This window comes from Oryctolagus cuniculus, chromosome 13 (genome assembly GCF_051225735.1).
Source record: "Oryctolagus cuniculus isolate XC-2025 breed Fujian yellow rabbit chromosome 13, ASM5122573v1, whole genome shotgun sequence".
Classification (NCBI taxonomy): domain Eukaryota; kingdom Metazoa; phylum Chordata; class Mammalia; order Lagomorpha; family Leporidae; genus Oryctolagus; species Oryctolagus cuniculus.
In genome coordinates, this window is record NC_142879.1 from 106,183,250 (window position 1) to 106,204,763 (window position 21,514).

Below are 21,514 nucleotides of genomic sequence, written 5' to 3' on the forward strand. Positions count from 1 at the left end.
TTTTTCTTCTTTCTACACTCCCAGGCAGATGATCTCGTTCATTCTTACAGCTTAAGAGTCCACGTTTTTAATGCATGTGATGCCTAATTTATCCCCAGTGTCTTCTCTCAGCTTCTAGCTCAGAGATCCACTGCCCACTTGACAACTCTACTTCAATTTCCTGGAGGTTGGGTTAACCACTGGCGTTTTCAGATACAATACAGGGTGCTCAGGGAAGTCTGAATTTCAGACAAGCCACAAACTGTTTCAGCACAAACATGTCTCATGTAATGTTCAGCACAACTTATATTCATGGCTTACCTGACCTTCACATTGAACTGGGGATCATGTACTTTATTTTATAGGTTTGTTCATCCTGGTGAAAAATGTCCCAGCATGGAACTCTTGATTTTGCCTGCCCCCATCCTTCATACCATTCTCATCCCTATCTCTCCTAGTTTCCTAATTTTAGTGGCTCCAGTTCACCCAGTTGCCCAACTTACAACTCTAAGGAAATTAAACAGGATTTTCCTTTTCTTCCTTACCCCCCACATCAATGTCATCAGCAAATCCCACTGGTTCTATCTCCAAAAACGTATCTCAAATTGAGCGATATATCCCCAACCACAGTCAGCACTGTCTCTTATCTAGACCAACTCAATAGACTGTCATGATGCCCCTCTCTCACACTTGTCCCTTATTAATCTCCCCTCCACAGAGGAAGTTGGGAATGGATTTAATAATCAACACATAGACCCATCAATAAAAAGATCCCAAGGAATGGGATCACCTGTGCTTCTGCTTCAAGTCCTGCAGGGGTTTCCAACTGCACTTCAAATAGCAGGCAGACCTGGAGGACCAGCTCCGCCTGCCTCGCCTCTCCCCTGCCCTTCTGCTGCCATTCCCCACCCTGGCTGGCCTCTTGTGCTTCTCAGAATACTCCATCCTTCTTTGCTATCAGCACCTTGACTTTTTCTTCCTGGAATCCTTATCTTTCACTCATTTCCCGCCATCCTGGGTGTCCTTGTAGACTCAGATTAAAGGTTGAGAAGTCTTCAGAAGCAACCCAACCTCCTCATTCTCTCTGTTATCTTCTGTTTCTTTTCCTTTCCTTCATTGCATGCAGCACTATTCTATTTATTGGTTTATTTACTCATTTATCTTTTATTTATTTATTTTTTTGACAGGCAGAGTGGACAGTGAGAGAGAGAGACAGAGAGAAAGGTCTTCCTTTGCCGTTGGTTCACCCTCCAATGGCCGCTGCACCGCACTGATCCGATGGCAGGAGCCAGGTGTTTCTCCTGGTCTCCCATGGGGTGCAGGGCCCAAGTACTTGGGCCATCCTCCACTGCACTCCCGGGCCACAGCAGAGAGCTGGCCTGGAAGAGGGGCAACCGGGACAGAATCCAGCGCCCCAACCGGGACTAGAACCTGGTGTGCCGGCGCCGCAAGGTGGAGGATTAGCCTAGTGAGCTGCGGCGCCGGCCCTACTCATTTATCTTAACCTCTCCACATTCTAAGCTCCACACATAGGATCACAGATGATGCCTGTTTTGCTCACTATTCATAAACGGTGCCTGGGAAAATGGTACACCTAGAATGAGTGAGTAAATGTCTTTCAAGTCTCTTTCTACAGTTCCAGACCCACAAGCCCAAAATCTTGAGCCAACACGATTTATCTCCACTGTCCACAGGTCAGAGCCAAATATGCTTAGCCCAGCTCTGAACAGGTTCTGCACTGAATCTGAGTTTCTCAGAGTGCACGTGCTCTCTTACTCCCTTTGCACACAAACTTTCTGCCTACATGCCCTTCTTATCTCCATCAGCTGATCAGATAAATCCATTCTTCAAGACTCTTACTATTTCTTCTATCAAGTCTTCCCAGACCACCCAAGACAGAATTAACAAACTATTGTTTATATGCTGTCATATTTTGCTCAAAAGCCCTGTAAACAACTAATATTTTAAAGGATTTACTTATTTATGTGAAAAGCAGAGTAATAGAGTGAGAGTGAGAACAAAGGAGACGGGGGAGAGGGATAACCTTTTATCTGCTCGTTCACTCCCAAATGCACACAACAGCCATGGGTAGGTCAGGCTGAAGCCATGAGCTAGGATCTCCATCCAGGTCTCCCACATCAATGCCAGGGACCCAAGTACTTGGTTTATCATCTACTGCCTCCCATCATCATCATCATCATCAAGAAGCTGGACTGAAAGTGCAGAAGAGCTGGAATTTGAATGAGGCACTCTGCTATGTGATGCAGGCATCACAAGGGGTGGTTTAACCCACTGTGCCCCAATGCCTGCCCCAACAGCACTTTCTATGGGCCATTAATTCTATTAAGTTCATAAACACTCTACACACGTTAATCTCCGTAACCCTGGGAGATTATATTTATTATCTCCATTTAAATTTTTTTAATTTTGTAATTTAAAAAATAGACATATAAAATTGTGCTTATTTATGGGGCACATTGTGATGTTTCAATACATGTGTACGTTATATAATGTCCAACCAGGGTAAACAGACCTATCTCCTTAAACATGTGACACTACTTTACAGCAAAAAAAAAAAAAAAAAAAAAAAAAAAAAAATTCCAGAATGCTGTCACCTAACTTCTTATAGAGAAACACAGAGTACATTAGCATCTATCTTTGTGCTGTTGTGCAAAAGAATCCCAGAGGTTCCTTTGCACTTGTCGCTGACTAACCTAGCCTACCTTCGAATTCATCAATGAATCTTTCCCCAAACCCCTCCCCCATCCTGCCCAGCCTCTAGTAACCACCACTGCCCTCTAACTTTTATGAGATCACCGTGTTTTCTTAGCATCCCCATGAGAGACCATGCGACATCTGTCGTTCTGTGCTGGGCTTATTTCACCCAACATAATGACCTCTAGTTCTATCCATGCTGTTGCAAGTGGTAAGATTCATCCGTTTTGTGGCTCAGCAGTATTTTGCTGGGTCTGTGCACGACATTTTCTTTATCCATTCGTCAGATGGCAACAAACGTGGGAGTGCAGATGCACTTTTGATAGATGGTTTTCATTCCCTTGGATAATCCCAGTACTGGGATCACTGGATCATACGGTAGTTCTATTCTTCTTCTTCTTTTGTTTCTTTTCTTTTCTGAGGAACTTCCATACTGGTTTCCACACTGGCTTTACTAATGTACATCCTCACCAGAAAGGTTAACATTTCTTTTTCTCCACATCCTTGTTAGCACTTGGTATCTACTACCTTTTTGATAATAGCCAGTCTAGCTAGAGTGGGGTTCTATCTTGATGTGATTCTGATTTGTATTTCTCTGATGACCAGTGAGGTCTTGTATTTTGTGATGAATTGGTTGCTCAATTGTATGTCTTCTTTGAGAAACGTGTTTAGATCTACCACTCATTTTTAAATTGGATTATTTGTGGGGTTTTGTTTTTGTACTATTGAGTTGTTTCAGCTCCTTATATATTCTGGATACTAACTCCGTGTCAGATCTATCCCTTGAAAATATTTTCTCCTATACTGTAGGTTGTCTTTCACTGTAATTGCTTTCTTTTCTGTACAGAGCATTTTAGTTTGATGAAATATATGTGTCTACTTTTGCTTTTGTTTCCTTGCTTTGGGGGTTTCATACAAAAAATACTTGATAATTCCAATATTCTGAAGTGATTCCTCCATGTTTTCTAGCAGTGTCAAAGTTTCGGGTTTTACAGTTAGTTCTTTATTTCATTCTGAGATGATTTTTGTATATGGTGAGACACAGGGAGTCTAGTTTCATTGTTCTATATGTGGGTCTCCATTTTAAATATTTTTTAAAAAGATTTTTTTTATTTGAAAGTGTTAGGAAGAGAGAAAGAGACAGAAGAGGAAGAGAGAGAGAAAAAAATCTTCCATGTACTGGTTCACTCCCTAAATGGCCAGGCCTGTGCCAGGTGGAAGTCAGGAGCCAGGAGCTTTATCCAGGTCAATCACGTGGGTGCTGGGACCTAAGCACTTGGGCCATCTTCTGCTGCTTTCCCTGATGCATGCAGAGAGCCAGATAGGAAGTGGAGTGGCTGGAACACAAACCAGCACCTTTATGGCATGCTGGTGATGCTAGTCCCAGATCTCCATTTCTCTATAGAAGAAAGCTAAGGTAAAAAAAAAAAAAAAAAAAAAAAAAAAAAGCAACGTACCCAAGCTATTATGAGAGAGGTCAACAAACTTTAGAGTCCAGACCTAAATCAGTTTTCCCTACCGTCTTGACAAGTATTGAATATCTTGTACACTACATTCTTATATATTTTATAATGTTTTACATTACTTTCCTCATTAGAATGAGAGCTTTATGGGCAAGTCAGTAATAAAATCATCTTTGCAAACCTAGTTAAATGTTTGCAAATGAATGCTTAATGAAGGCATTAATTTATAATTGTGCAAAATCCTTTGCTTCTATAATTATTGGAATTTAAAAATAAAAATCCTGCAGGAGTGTTCAACCTAGTGACATCTGTGTCCCAACACAGAGGCCTGATGCCTGCATCTTTCATTCTCTGTTGTCCATCACTGCTAATCCTGCACTGAGCGAGACATTCCTTCAGGTGTCCTGTTCATTACTGGGTTCCCAGGATAACGATTCCAAGCACTCAGCAGGTGGATGTGAATTAGAAGAAGGAATGGATGGAAGCAGACGGAGAGGGATGAAGAGAGCAGGAAGAAAAGGGTGAAAAGTGGAAAGTGCTGAGGCAAAGCACATGGAAAAGGACAGCATTTCAATAGATCACAGAGAGGTGGTAGGGAGGCAACGATTACAGATCACATGGAGACCGTTCCTCCATCACTTAGCACTCCACCAGATCACTCTGTGGGATACCTTTCTTCTTGCTTGGATGACCTAACTCCGACTTGAACACGTAGTTGTTCCCAGTTTGAACTATAAATAGTGCTATGATAAACATACAGACATGGCACATATTTGTGAATCCTTGTGCACATGTGTCATTTCTTTGGTTAGAGTTCTAGAAGTAAAACTTCTGTGCATTTTTAAGTTTATTGCACCTACATTAAATGGCATTCAAATGTTCTATCAATTTATACAACCATAGCAATGATGGAAGTACCTATTTCCTAGTACCTTCACCAATACAGAGATTTTTTATCTTATAACAGTATATGTCATTACTTTAACTTGCATTTCTTATTCAATAAAATACAAAGGATATTTCCTCAAACTCCCGGACTCCCTGACAGAGTTCTCCAGATCTATTTACGACACAGCCACAGTCCATCAGCCAGGGGGCAGTGATGGGCTCATCAGTGTTCACTAGCCTTTCTGTGCAACAGCACTTCAAATTAAGGACTCAATAATCCCAGATATTTAAAAAAAATCATAGAACCTTAGTGCATGGAAGTGCTTAAGAAGTTATCTAGAGAAAGATGTCATCAAGTAAAAGATAAATAGTAGAATATCAGTCTCAACTTGAAAGTAACAAAAATAGAATAAAATTATTTTGAAAATAATCATAGTAGTGCTTTTTGATAATAAGTAAATATTTTACAAACACTCATGCTTTCCAACATAAATTACCAATACTCCAACCTGTTCGGCTTTTTATGAAGAGGTATGACTGTAAGATAATGATCTTTATTTTATCTATGAAAGCCAGGTGGGGTAACCATTGTAGAAACATTGTCACACGTGTCTAAATTCATAACAACTATGAATTAAGGGTCAGCCCTCCCTTGACAGCTATATTGACTCAAAACACACACATTAAAGTGTTTTCTTAAGAAAATATTGCCACTGAATTTGTTGTGAGGTTAAGTGAATATTCAAGTTCAAGACAATATCTGCAAATGTCAGGTAGAAAGGTTTCATAGCAAAGGAAAACTTGACATCAAGTTAAAAATCTTCTAACAGAAAATGCTGAAGAAATGGATATTTATAGGTAAGCAAGCAATAATGTGAGTGAGGTGTCTAAGCAACACTTCTCTTACTCTTCCTGAGATTAAAATTATGAAAAAACTCTATTAGCACCATGCACGGTGCTCAGGTATCCATAAAGAGGAGAGTTTTCAGACAGAAAGAATATTTACTGGAAGAAGCTACAACTGTCCCACCAGTGACCAAGTCCCCAGAAGTACCCTCTGCAATGCCCTCAGCACTGAGTGGGATCACAGCTGGTTACAGTGTGAGTACACAAAGTGAGGGCAGGACAAACTTGAACATGGACTGGGAAGAGGTCACAGTGACAGAAAGTGGCAGGAGAGACATGTGTCCTCTCCCCAGACATTTTTCCTATCAGAACCCGAAATGAGTAGGTACAGCTAATTCCACCACGCTCTGCCTTCTCCCCCATCACAGCCATGTCTATAGTAGGTAACCATCTGTATCTTTTCATCTTTAAGGCTGGGCTTTGGTTAGTTTCTGACAGAGTTGTTCATTGTCCATTTGACTGTCAACTAACATGGTAAGGGATAACAGTAAAAACATAAAACTGGTATGATTCAACAAAATTTATCATTTGTGAAGAACTGCCTCTGCTGTGACACAGATTCAAACCAAAATAAATAGGAAAAATATAGAAGATATCATGTTTGAATTTTTGGTGATGTTCTAGAGGACTTTGCAACTATAATGAGCAAGAGTAGTAGTAAGAGCAGGTGCAGTAATTATTTTTTTCATTTTATTTGAAAGGTAAAAGGACAATGTGACACAGACAGATGGAAGGAGATCACTCATATTCACGAGTTCACTGCCCAAATGCCAGTAACAGAGAGGGCCAGACCAGGCCAAAGCCAGGCCTCCCGCAGGGGTAGCAGGAACCCAAGCACTTGAGCCATCTCCAGCTGCCTCCCAGGGTGGGGTTTTAGGAGGAAGCTGGAATCAAGAGCATAGCTAAGACTTGAAGCCAGCCACTCTGTTAAGGGCTGCTGGATTCCCAAGTGTCTGTCAAATGCCTGCCCCTAGTGATGCCAACACTGAACCAACTGGCTATCTGGCATTATGCTAAGTGACTTATATGGATTATCCCATTAATTTTCCTAGAAACCTTGAGATATATACCATGAGTGTCCCCGTTTCACGTGACAAACTTTTCTAGATAGACTTAGGGACTAGTAAATTAAGCAATCAGGTAACCCACGTCACACGACTAGAAAATGAAAGACCGAGAGTTTAATTCAGGCTGTTTGACCCAAAACCTTCACAAAGAAAGAGAATATAAGAGCATGAGGAGTGAAGACAATCCACGGAATGGAAGGAAACGCTTGCACACCTTCACCTGATAATGGATTAGTATCCAGAATATTTTAAAAACTCTTACAACTCAAAAACAAAAATCAAAACACTTCTTCACAAACAGGTGAAGGCAGGGTGTGGAGGCTTTTAGGGTGGGAGGACCGCTCTGTATGATACCACAGCCCGGGCACACACCGTTACCCAGTGGCTCCAGGGGCAGGGAATCTTTTCTTCTGCCCAGGACACTTGGACACTTACAACATATTTCACAGGCCATACAATTATCAACTTAAAAACTGGCCTGCTTTAGAGTTACTGAATTTTGAGTCCTGCCTGTGTTTGCCTTGGCAGGGTCAGCTCAAATGATTTTTGTGGGTCTTTTACGTGGCCTGTAGGCTGCTGGTGAAGTAACACCTTGACAGCAGGGACTCCATTTTGGAGAACCTGAGGCTCCATTCTGGGAAGGTGTCCCCCCAACACACACACCGTGAGACTCTGCTCTGAAACTATGATCTAAAACAGTCGGGCAATAGCAGTCCACTACGTCACACTTGGCAGAGCATAGAAAACCCCTAGCATGATCGCTCAAGCTTGGAAGCAGATAGGCTGCACCTGGGTTAAGGATACAAATGTAACTGTCTATGTCCTACACATGATTAAACCCAATACCTGGATTAATGTCAAGATTATAATTAAACTTGTTAAGATTGTAACTGGTATTGTCAAGATTATAATTGATACTAGCTTTGTATAAGTTTTAGGTCAGCTTGACCCCAGTAACCATGTATTCCCCCCGACCCTAGGAACTATGTATTCCCCTCTCGATTTTATGGTGTTTGCCTTTATAAACCCTGTTACTTTGGGCTTCGGGGTTGAGAGTTCTTTAGGACATGAGCCCACTCTCCACCACTGGCAATAAAGGACCATCAAATTCTATCAATGTGTGGTGCTCCTTTGTTTACACTCACTCAGGTACAACACTGGACATTCCCTATCCCTGGAAACTCAGAGAATTTATTACACCAACAGTGAACCCTAATATAAACTATGGACTCTGTGTGAAATTTTTTTTAAAAAATTTAAATAAATATTTTTCCAAAGAAGATATACAAATGCCCAACAAATAAATGAAAAGATGCTTTACTTGACTACTTATTAGGAAAATCAAAACCACAGTAAGATACCACTTTACACTCAACAGGGTGACTCACATTTTTTAAAAAAGGAAAAAAAAAGGAGGAAATGATCACCATTGTTCTGTCGTGGAGGAAGAATTGAAACCCTTGTAAACAACATTTTATAGACACACAAACGGATGAACAAAGTACGGAGGTCATACACACGAAATGTTATTTAGTCACAAAAATGAATGAAATTCTGTTATATGCCGTGACATGGACGAATTGTGAAAAGGCTGGACAGAACGTGAGAAATATTGTGTGATTCCACTTAAATGAGGTAAGCAGAGTAGGTAAATTTGTAGCTACAGAAAGAGACACGTATCAGGATGATACAACATATGGGAATCAGCCTCAAAATTTGGGGTCATTCAGGAAATACCTTTAGATAACTCAGTAAAGAACACCAACATTTATGAAGGTTTACATGAAAGATCTGCGATTCTCCCATTTTTCTAGATCCAGGTGGCCAACAGATTCCATGCACAGATCTTCCTTGAGAGCCCTGCTTGATAAGAGCAGTGTTCAGGCTGGTTCTGGGTGAGATGGAAATGATGACTGTGCGTGTCTAGGATAGCCTTGACTGTGGCCAACATATTGGCCTATGGGAGTCTAGACACTGCAGAGCATCCCCACACTACATCAACCAGCCAAGAAGCGTCACACAGGGATACTCCAACTGAACTGCATTTAAACATGCAAACTTGGGCACACATCGAGGAAAGTTAACAGAAACACAGCTAGGAACCATCATTCTACTCCAGGTAAGAATGCTTCTCATTCAATCCATTCCCAGTGTTCTGTATATTAGGAGCCACAGACTCCACTTTCTACCTTAACCTCACATTGAACTACAACTAATCTTCTCTATCCTTATTTTCACTTAGCTTTGATTTGTTCTCTTACACTTCTCATCTGCTAGAAGCGACTGTTCCATCTGCTGGCATAAGATAAAACATAAATATATAAATTTCCCAACCTAGCTATGTTATCTGGGGAACTCCCAGTCTCTCAGGAGGGTGGGTATTCTTATCCACGAAATGTGAGGTTATTATAGTTCTGAAGTTTTCTCATCTTTCTAGATAAAAAAGGGTGAAAACTTATTTTTATGCTATCAGCTGTTAAACTATTACTATTGGAATAACACAGCAAGAGGCATGCATCTTGATTCTGAACATCCTTGATAACTCTTCATAATCGATACCCAGAAAGAATTCGGTAAAATTCTCATTTTGAGGGCAGAGTGGGGGATGGAAATTGAACCTTCTTAGAAAGGTCAGTGACACAGATACGTGGGTAAATAAACTACAGTTGATTTGCCACTAAACTGTTGCTGAGAGGACAAAAAGGCATGTTTATAAACAAATGTGTAGTGAATGTTCTTGAGGACAGCAGTGTACAGACAGTGGTGTGACGGCATTGTGCTCATGAAACAGCTCTTGTGGAGTTAGGGCGTCCACTTCAAACAGGCATGGCTGTGTTTCTACTCTACATGACATGCTTATCCCCCACTGCAGGAAGCACATACGGATTATGAATGTAATCGATGTCCAGAAAATGCCACAAGACGAATGCCAAGAGTCAAGTGTCTTGCATGAGTGATCTCATCAGCTCTTCAAAAGGACACTGTACAGTTGGTAGTATGTAAACTCCTCTAATGGCTCAAGTATTTGGGCCCCTGTCACCACGAGAGAGACCAGGGTGGAAGTCCTGGAACACGGTTTTGGCATGGACCAATCCCAGCTGTTGCAGCCATTTGGGAAATGAACCAGCATGGAAGACTGATCTCTCTCTCTCCCTCTCTCCCTCTCTCCATCTCCATCTCTCCCCCTCTCTGTTGTTTTTCCAAATAAATTTAAAAAAATACATAAGAAGTTTCTTGAAACACAATGCACATTCCTCATACTTACCTTTCAAAAGCATACAATGTGGTGATTTTTAGTACAGGTTGAACACCCTTTACCTTGAGATTAGGAGTGTTTTGTTGGATTTGGGTATATTTTCACACACATAATGAGATTTCTTAGGGATGAGACATAAGTCTGAACATGAGATTTATTTATGTCCCTTACACACCTCATTCATGTTACTGGGAGCTGGACCTGAAAGAACTAGCAGCCTCATCTATCGACAGATTGAACTCCCCTTTCCTTTTCCCTCTTATCTTGTCCTTGTTATTTTGATTCAGCACCAGGGACAGGGACTGAGCTTTCGGTAACACACACACACAGCCTGGAGGTAATTTCATGTAGCATTTTCATTGTGCCTGTGCTTTTGCTGCGACCCGTCCCATGAGGTCTGGTGTGGAATCTCCTCTTTGTGCTATCCTGTGGGCATTAACAAGCTTTTGGATTTAGGGACATTTCAGGTTTCAGATTCTCAGATTAGGGGTCTTGTTTAGTTTGTATTTGACAGTTGTGCAACCATCACCAAAATCTAATCTTAGAACATTTTCATCTTCCCAAAAATATACCCTGACCTCATTAGGAGCCCTTCCTTGTTCATCCCTCCCAGGAGCCCCAGCAGTCAGCTGGCTACTTCTTGTCTGTGCATTTGTCTCTCTGGACATTGCATACAAGTGAAATCACACAATATGTAGTCTTTTGTAACTACTACTACTTTTGTTCTCTTAAATTACCATTTTTAAATTTTTGATTAACATGTAATACTTGTACATTTTTATACAGTACATTATACTATTTCATCACGTATTCACAGCATAAACCACCCAAAACAGGCAACTAGCCTTTCTCTTTCCTTACCTTTATTTTATGTTTGAAGGCTGATGGCTCCTCTCTTCCAGTTCTTTATATGGTATACAATAGATTATTGTGAACTATAATCATCCCACCACACTACTGAACAGTAGCAATCGTTCCTTCCATCTGGCTGTGTGGTTACTTCCATCTGACTGTGTTTGGCACCTGTTACCCAACTTCCCTGTATCTTCCCGCCCCCATCCTCCCTAACCTCTAGTAATCATTATTCTCAGTTCAGAGTGACTATTTAACTTGATTAATTAATTAATCTATTTGAGAGGCAGAGAGATGGAGAGAGCTCCAATCTGAAGGTTCATTCCCGAAAGCTTATAATGGCTGTGGTTGGGCCTGGCCACAGCCAGGAACCAAGAAATCAATCCAGGTCTTCCATAGAGGTGGCTGTGACCCAACTACTTGAGCCACACTATGACCTCCCAGGGTTTGCATCGGCAGGAAGCTGGAATCAGGAGCTGCAGGCAGGTACTGAATCCAGGCACTCCAACATGGGATGTGGGCATAATAACCAACATCCTGCCCCTGGGCCAGACTCCTACTCCCACCTATATTTTTAAACTTTTTAAACTTCAACACATGAAAGAGAACAAACAGCATTTGTCTTTCTGTGCCTGGCTTATTTCATTTAATATAATGATCTCTGATTCCAAGCATTTTACTAAAAATGTCAGATTTAATTCTTTCTTTTGGTTGAGCAGTGTTTCAGTGTGTATATCCCACATTCAGTTTACCCATTCATCCATAGATGGACAGCTGGGCTGACTCCAGATCTGTGCTCCTCTGATAGTGCTGAAACAAACAGGGAATGCAGATGTCTGTCACCCGGACTCAAACTGCACATATTATGGGGTGTGGGTGTCAAAAGGGCAACTTGTCCCACTGAGCCACACTTGCCCCTGCTTCCACTTTTTGACTACTATGAATAGTGCTGGTATGAACGTTTGTGTGCACATTTTTGTCTGGACATGTTTGCAATTCTCTTGGAACTGCTGGGTCACATCAGGACTCTGTAAGTTTTAAGTGTCTTCCAAAGTGGCCGTACCATTTTACTTTTCCAACAGCAACGGATTAGAGTTTTGATCTCTTCCCCTCCTCAACACTTGTTATTGTCTGTGCTTTTTATTTTTAGCTATGCCGGGGGTTTTGTGGGGCGTGTGTACATTTTCCTCACAATTGTTCTTGAGCATCTTTTCAAATGTGTACTGGATGAACTGAATATTTTCTTTGGAGAAATGCTTGCTTAGATCCTTTGCCCACTTTGAATATTGGTTTTTCTTTTTAGTTGTTGAGTTATAAGTGTTCGCATATATTCTGGATATGTTTTGCAAATATTTTATCATAAACATGTTTTGCAAATATTTTCTCAAATCCTTATTTTTTTAAACATTTTTGATGGCATAGTTTGATCCATAAAAGTTTTTGATTTTTATGAAGTTCAACTTATTTATTCTTTTGTTATTTACGCTTTTGATGTCATATCAAAGAAACCACTGCCTAACCCAAGATCATGAAGATTTTGGCTTTCCCACTCATGGCTATGGCCCATTTTCAGAGTTGCACACAGTGTGTGAACACAATTTTTAGAGAAAACTAATCAAAGAGAGGTCAGGCATTTTCCCGGTCTCTCAATAAGCGAGGGATCGAGCCAGGATAAGATCTCACCACTTGGCTACGGAGTCTGCACACTGAGTCTAGTTGTTAGGATGACTTCTAAGTCGCAACTGGTATTTTTTCGTCCATCAAAACAGATGTAAATTGACAGATTATGTGGACTTCGCTCTTTTAGTTATCAGTGAGTAGAGACTCCTAAGGAAGAAGACAATATCCTCAAAAAGGGGTTGTTAGGTTTCTACTTTATTCAAAGAAGCACCACAAAGACACGTGAAAACTTTGCAAAGCAAAGCTGACGCTTCACGCTATAAATCTGTAGCCCTCACACTGTACTGGAAACGTGTTACTACTTCACACTTAACCCACTGCTTTTGGTAATTGAAATCACAAGAGAAGGCTGCACCACGCATTCGTTTTCCTCAACATATAGGACACATCATTCCTTCACTATATTAACTTATATAATGCCTGTCGTATAGCACGGTCTGTGAAAATTGATTTTGTAAAGGGAACCATCTTAACACTAGATAATATCTAATTTATTCCAACTGGTTTGTATCTATAGGAATTTCACCAACATGACATGTGAAGACATGTGAAAATATCTGTTCTCATGATAGGCCTAAAAACAGGGTCTGGTCATGAATCTGCCATTTCATGTGAAAGTGCAGGGGATCTGGGGGGTTAATAGCTTTGGTAATGCTAGGTCACATCAGCACAGACTGAAACACTGGTCCAGCCAGAACTGCCTTGGGTTTCCCAATCTTCGATGTATTGTTCTACCCACCATATATCACTGACCACTCAACACAGCAATCATTAACAATTAAAGTCAATTAAAATTCATAGAACTATGCGTTATCCACTGTATAAATGAATTATACTGCATGGGAGATTTCAGAATGGTTTATTAAATAAACCTTTCAGTTCTACCCACCACCACCACCACCCCCCCCGATACTGACAGGCTTTTCAAAAAACAATTAATTTGACTCAGGTAACAGTGTCTATTCTTTCCCAACCCCATTCAACTACTGTTTTATCATTTATGCAATTTAACGCATAATGTATTGTGAAAGAAAGACAAGTACTGGGTAAATTAAGAGTAATCTGCCTGTTGGCATTTTCTTGCTGACGCAAAGCTTGTTTTTAATTTGTGCTGTATGCTTCTGTTAATGAAACTATTGAAAATTGAGAGGAAAGTCTATAACATTCACATAATGGATATTTCACCTAGAATATCAGTAGAGGCTTTAAAATAATGTTAACTGGAGGCTCCTAAGAGATGCTATTCACAGAGGATGGTTTTCTTCTTTGAATTTGTAATGGAAACACTTTATGTTTTCAGGGAGTTCTGTGATCTAAACCAATCAGGACAACTGAGCCAACGTGAAGGGGTCACTGGAATTCAGAAACAGTTGAAACTGTCAGGCTTATTTTCCTTTCCAATGGCATAAATACGTTCCTGTAAGCAGTAGAACGTCACATTCTGACACCGCACTGACTACACCTAATTAACTGGATGACCACTGGAGAAAGCTCTCCAGAAAGCCCTGGTCTGAACACTTGAGGCATTCTATCCAGCCCTTACGGAGAAGCACAAAACACTGACAGTATTCTTTCATTTCTCGCAACAGAACCAGAACACAGATTCTCTCAAAAGCTGGGGAAGGCCTCCCTGGATCTCTGTTACCCTGGGATAATAATGTGGGACTAGATGTGAGGTCATGGATAAACATGCTGAACAAAGCATGAGCTCAAAAATACTGAGTCATTTATCATCTTCATATACGATGAAGAGGAACAAAAATGACACGTGCTAAGCGCAACCATCTTTCTTCACAATATACTGGGTGCTAGCAGGTCACGTTCCTCCAGAGACTGAAGAGACCATGGGAAGGGAAGTCCATTAAAGCAATGAGGCACCTGAGCTCCAGGCTAACCAGGGAAAAACATTTTGTAGAAGAACATGTTAAATAAAGTATCATATTATTGATTTCTGTTTTTCCTGGGAAGCCAAACCATATGACTTGCATGCTCAAGTCCAAACGTGCTTTGGAAAGGCTTCTGATGAACAGAGAAGCACCTGGGATGTGAGAAATTCAATCTGCTTCAAGAGAAAAGGCAACGCAGCAATAAAAAAGGAAGATCATGGCCAGGGTACCTGGGTTTACCTTTGCTTGGCGAAAGTGGTAGACCACCAGCATGCTCACAAAGTCGAGCAGCATGCACAGGGCTTGGAAGGAGATGATTGCAAGCCGCAAGTATTTATCCTCCTGGACAAAGCACGGGCTGTCATCAGCACAGGAGGGGCAGCCCTCCCTGCAGGGCAGGCAGACGTGCGCCTCTTCCGATCCATCCTTTGCACTTCCTGAAAAATGATGATCCGGACCCCGTCCTGAAAGTTCCAAACGAGACCACAGTGTCAATCAGTCGGGTGAAGGGACCACATGATGCTTGGGAGAAAATATCTGCAAGCTACACATCGGACAAGGGGCTGATATGCAGAATATGTAAGGAACTCAAACTCAATAGCAAAAGACAAACAAAAACAATCCAATTGAAAACTAGTCAATGGATCTAAGTAGATATTTTTCAAAGGAAGACACATAAATGGCCAACAAGTACATGAAACAATGCTCAACATAACTCAAAGCCACAATGAGAATATCACCTCTCTCACTATGATTGGCTATTGTCAAACAGATAGGAAATAACAAGGTTGGTGAGGGTGTGGAGACACAGAACCCTTGTATACTCTTGGTAGGAATATAACCTAGTACAGCCACTGTGAACAACAGTATGGAGACTCCTTGCAAAACTAAAAATAGAGCTGCCATATGATCTAGCAACCCGCTCCTAGGTAAATGTCCCAGGGCAATAAAATGCATCTCTCAGAGACAGCTGCACTGCCATGTTCATGCCGGTGCTACTCGGGGGAGCCTGGAAGAGGAAACAGCCTACATGCGCATCAACGGATGAATGGATTTTTAAAAATGTGGTATTATACAATGGAGTATTAGCTAGCCATAAAAAGGATGAAATCTTGTCATTTGAAACAGTATGGATGGAATTATAGGTCATTATGCTAAATGAAATAAACCGAGTCCAGAAAGACAAGCAACACTGATCTCACCCATTTATGGAGTCTAAAAAAACAGGTGACCTCACGGAAGTTACAAATGTAACTGTGGTAATCAGCACTGGTCAGAGAACCAGCGAAAGGCTGATTCACAGGCACTGGGCTATGAATGGACAGGAGGAAGTCCTGGGGTTCTACTGTACAGTACACGAAGATACATAAGGTTAATACACTGTATATATCACTACAAAAAACAGAAGGTGGGTTTTTGGATGTTTTCACAATAAAGAAGTATTAAATGTTTATAAGGATAAATATATTTGCCCTGATTGGACACTATAAAATGTATACATGTAATAAAATATCACACAGCATCATATAAATATGTACAATAGAAGCCATAGAAGTATGGCTTTTAAATCTTTAAATAAAAATTGGCCCAAGTGGGAAATAATAGTACGACCTGCACCTGTGACATGGGTGAGAATGAGTTCAGAGTGAAAATCCATCTTTACCTCTGCATTCTTTGTCACGTTTATAAAAGATCCTTTACCAACCCTCAAGAGACTTACTTTGCCTTTGGATTCAAACAAAACTGTATTCTTTAATTTTAAAACTTTCTTTTAGAGCAATTGAAGAAAATTAGCACAAATGGAAAGAAAACTCATGAAGGGCAGGGAACAGTTTTCTAAGCTCTGCGTGTCATTACCTACCACTCTCCAATGGATGGAACTCCCTAAAGCACAGGTCTTACTCCACAGATATTTGCTCAAGAGTAAACCAGGAGGAGGGGTGGGACAGCTACATCTTTTCACGCACCAAGTACATATTCCCATCGCGTTCTGGAACTTCTTGACCTACATGGTACAGAATCTAAAATGAGCTTCTGGTTACTCCTACATTCTGCAGGGACCTTGTCTATCAAGTTCATGAGGTCTAAACTGCATAAATGGGTACTTAAACGACAGTTGTTCAGTGTGCAATTGCCTAATGATGGTGCCTCCCTGGCCTAGAGTGCAATCCGCACTTTCAGGCTATCATGTCACTTCCCACTTTGCGTGTCTGTAAGACTTTTCCATCCTGGTAACCAAGGACTGCTACTAATCCTCCCTTTGATTGGAGAGTCTTCCAACTCACTTGTCAAACTTAAATTAGCTGTGATGCTCGATATATAAAGATTACCTTTATCACTGAGTTTCACAGCAACAAATATCCAATTAATAACAAAGACTAAAAAAATTTCCAACTCTGAACTCTATGAAGACATTCATGAATGTGTACTCTGCTCAGTATATCAAACCATGATTATCTTAGGAGAGAGTTTCTTCTGATTAACAGTATTTTGCTAACACAAAATTTAACAGAATATATTTACTTCTTTCATCTCTTGCTATCCAATCACACTCTTTCTAAAATGAATTAACCTACTTTCCTTCTCCGGTAAATAGAACAGCAGAGACATAATTGAATATTTAATTGATGACTCAGGGCATGTTACTATTTGAGAGTATTCACTCTGTTACACGGTGAAAAGTAAATGGATTTTAGTGTCAAGACTCACTTCCTACCCTGGATAATACTGACATTTGGAAAGTCAATTGGCCACTTTGGGTGTTAATTTACTTATTCAAGAAATATGAATTTCTTGGAGACTTTTGGGGAATTAAATGAGATGGTTTGCATAATCACAGTAACTGGTCTTTCTCCAAATGCAGGGGTTTCAAAAGAAAGGTACCACTACTCAGAAAACCAAGACACTAGAAGACAGAGCAGGGCTATGGGAAGGGTGAGTGTGTATGATTAATTCCATTTCAGACAAGAAGGCTTAGAGGCACAGCTCGTCACAATAAGAAATAATACCAGAGGTGGGCATAGGGGCTGGATCAACCCTGGGAGCTTGTGTGGTGAAGATTAGGCAATGCAAAGAGCAAGAAGCTAGAGAGGCAGAAGTATCTACAATGTCTTAACAAAAACCTGAGATTTACTGGAAAATGCTGGAATGTGACCAAACAGGATGACTGAGGAAAAGCTATGACACTTAATGGCTTTATAATTCATTGGCCTTTAGCATGGTAAATTCCAAAGATTGGTAGAGATTGAAAATGGGTTGTCAAGGTTAGAGGACTAAAGATGGGGTTAAGAAAGAAGATGTTAAGTGTTGTGCCTTTTTAAAAATTTCATTTTTAGTAGAAAGAGCAGAATGTGATATTTCAGTAGAGACGTACTCTATGCAGTGATCAGGAAAAGTGACATATCCATGTTGCTCAAATGTTCATTATTTCTTTGGGATGAGAATATTTAAAATGTTTCTTTTAGTCGTTTGGACATGTACGTCATCACAGCTGTAGCCACCCTGCCACGCAATGGAACGCCTCCTACTTAACTGTGACTCTCCTACTCCTTGAGCACCATTCCCCTCTCCCCAGCCACATCCCAGTCCCACCTCTGGCAATCACCATTCCACCCTCTGCTTCTATGAGTCCAACATTTTTAGATTCCACATAAGTGACACCAGGTGGTATTTATTTCTCTGTGTCTAACTCGTTTCACTTAACGTAAATGTCTTCTGGGTTCATCCATCCATTTTGCTGCAAATGACAGAATTTCCTGTTTTTTTTTTTTTCTTTTTCCTCCATTACAGCTGAATAGTATTTCAACATCTATCTATCTATCTACAAGTGAGAGCTGAATACAGTTGTAGTCAGTAAAGGGAATCATTGGCGGGCTCCTTAAAAAAGAAAAGGACTGGAGAAGTTAGGACTGAATGCAATCAACAGAAATGAACTCCTGGAACACTTGATATCTCTCTTCACACCAGGAAAGTGGAGGTGGATTAAATTTTTTTTGAATTTTCTTTTTGTTCCCCTTTTGCAGAGAAGAATCAGATGAAAACACCACTTTACTTGAGGAAAAAGAACATGGAAGCCAGTCTTGAGTCTTACTATCTCTCAACACATCAGGTAAGAACATGTGTTGAGAGTGAACAGGCCAGCTTTGAGTTTGCGGGCATGAAAGATACAGGCAGCAACACAGCACACTATGGCACGGGATCCCTGGGCAGGGAAAAGAATCCAGTTTGCTGGGGAGGGTTGGGGTGGGTGTTTAGCAGTTAAGACACTCACACCCTGTATCAAGAGCCCGAGTTCTATACTTGGCTCCAGGTCCTGACTAGCCTTCTTCTAACGCAGACCTTGGAGGCAGCAGTGACGGCTCAGGTTGCTGGGTATCTGCCACCCACAGGAGAGGCCTGGACTGCTACTTTGCAGAAGACCTGGGAGACCACGGTGCCCTGGGGGGGCATTTGGAGAATGAATCAGCAGACAAAGATGAAGACGAAGAAGAAGAATGTGTGTGTGGGTGTGTGTTTGTCTCAAAATAAAGCAATAACAGGGTAAGTGTCAGGCACAGCAGTTAAGTTGCCACTTGAACAACTGCATTCCCTGTTGGAGTGTCTGATTCAAATCCTGACCCCTCCACTTCTGATCCAGCTTCCTGCTGATGAGTACACTGGAGGTCAACAGTGATGGCTCAAGTCCTTGGTCTCCTGTGACCTACATGGGAGATCTGGATTGAATTCCTGGCTCCTTGCTTCAACCTGGCCCAGCTGTGGGCACTTGAGAAGTAAACCAGTGGAGGTATGATCTCTCTTCATTTCTCTCTCTTCAATAAAGTGAAATCAAGTAAATTTAAATTAATATTTGCCTTTTTTTGTAGGACTTTTTTAAATTTTTTTTTAACTTTTATTTAATGAATATAAATTTCCAAAGTACAGCTTATGGATTACAATGGCTCCCCCCCTCAACTTCCCTCCCACCTGCAACCCTCCCCTTTCTCGTTCCTTCTCCCCTTCCATTAACATCGAGATTCATTTTCATTTCTCTTATATACAGAAGATCAGTTTAGCATACATTAAGTAAAGATTTCAACAGTTTGCTCCCACACAGAAACATAAAGTGAAAAATACTGTTTGAGTACTAGTTATAGCATTAAATCTCAATGTACAGCACATTAAGGACAGAGATCCTACATGAGGAGTAAGTGCACAGTGACTCCTGTTGTTGGCTTAACAAATTGACACTCTTGTTTATGGCATCAGTAATCCCCCTAGGCTCCAGTCATGAGTTGCCAAGGCTATGGAGGCCTTTTGAGTTCACCGACTCTTATCTTGTTTAGACAAGGTCATAGTCAAAATGGAGGTTCTCTCCTCCCTTCAGAGAAAGGTACCTCCTTCTTTGATGACCCGTTCTTTCCACTGGGATCTCACTTGCAGAGATCTTTCATTTAGGTTTTTTTTTTTTTTTTTTTTTGCCAGAGTGTCTTGGCTTTCCATGCCTAAAGTACTCTCATGGGCTCTAGAGCCGGATCCACATGCCTTAAGGGCTGATTCTGAGGCCAGAGTGCTGTGCAGGACATCTGCCATTCTATGAGTCTGCTGTGTATCCTGCTTCCCATTTTGGATCGTTCTCTCCCTTTTTTGTTCTATCAGTTAGTATTAGCAGACACTAGTCTTGTTTATGTGATCCCTTTGATTCTTAGTCCTATCATTATGATCAATTGTGAACTGAAACTGACCACTTGGACTAAGCATCAAGTTATGCTGAGATGAGATGATATGACTTACTTAGAGATGTGGTCAAGATAGTATTGGGATTTTCTACAATTATCAGTAGCATGGAAGCAAACGCAGAGGGCAGAGAAGCTGAGCAGACAGAATAATGAATATTGTTTCAAGGACACAGCTTTGCTTTCATGACTAAAAACTGGGTTCCTAGAGACCAGGAGTATCAGAGAAGGGAATGAAGAGGGGAAGGAGGAAAAGTTAACGCAAACTATGTAATGAAACTACAATCTTTCTGTTTCTGGGTGGGCAGCAGGTGCTCAATCCTCCAGTGACCTCCTGAAGCTGAGTCATCATCAATCTCATCTTGGATCAAGGGTGGCCAGAGTCAGGAACTGCCCACAGTCCCAGGGTTTACCCTCATGAGTATGGAACAGTTTGCTGCCTCCTGCGCCATGACTTCAGAGGGGCCCCATAGCACACATAAAGGGAGAAGTGTGAAAAGAAGGTCCAAGCCAGACACCAATAAGCACACTTGTGCAGACCGTTCAGGAAACAGTCACAGCAATGGCAAGAGTAAGAGGTAGGCTGTGAGGAATGGGGAGTGTGGAAAGCAGGTATTCAACACAGACACAAACTTCAGCATCAACAGGACACACAGGCCAAGAGCTAAGAAGGATGAGAGCTTCACAGGGTGATGTGTTAATTCTTGAGTACGAACGAGATAAAGGGAAGCCAGAGACACAGTACTGAATAAGAGAAAGGAGACGGCCAAGGATTCAGAAGGTGTGATGACGGTGACTACAGCGTTGAGAGGTACAGAGCAGGGAGACTGGGGAATGACGGAGATGGAGCCCAGGGTGCAGACTGGAGGGCAGAGGCTAGAACTTCCCTTTCTGGACAAGACAGAAGAGGACTGAGTTCACCCTCCCAGTAGAAACAACCAAGTAGCAACCAACGGGCAACATACTGAAATAGACATGGGACATCAGCAACCCAAGACGGTGACTCCAAACACAGGCCAGATTCCTCCAACCAAACCACCATAAACAGCAGGGCTGAAGAGGCAACCACAACAGAGGTTCCACTGGGGAAGTAAAGGTCTCTGTGGAAAGT

The 21,514-nt window shown here is 41.3% G+C and overlaps 1 protein-coding gene across 6 annotated transcripts in view; it reads right to left on the minus strand.

The window, feature by feature from the left end:
- Nucleotides 1-21,514, minus strand: part of GPR158 (G protein-coupled receptor 158) — a 347,460-nt gene that overhangs the window by 145,368 nt on the left and 180,578 nt on the right. For all 6 annotated transcript variants that reach the window (XM_051820964.3, XM_002717291.6, XM_089312446.1 and 3 more), the window contains one exon: nucleotides 14,933-15,156. In XM_051820964.3, coding sequence (XP_051676924.3) covers nucleotides 14,933-15,156 — 224 coding nt within the window. The remainder of the gene's footprint in view (nucleotides 1-14,932; nucleotides 15,157-21,514) is intronic.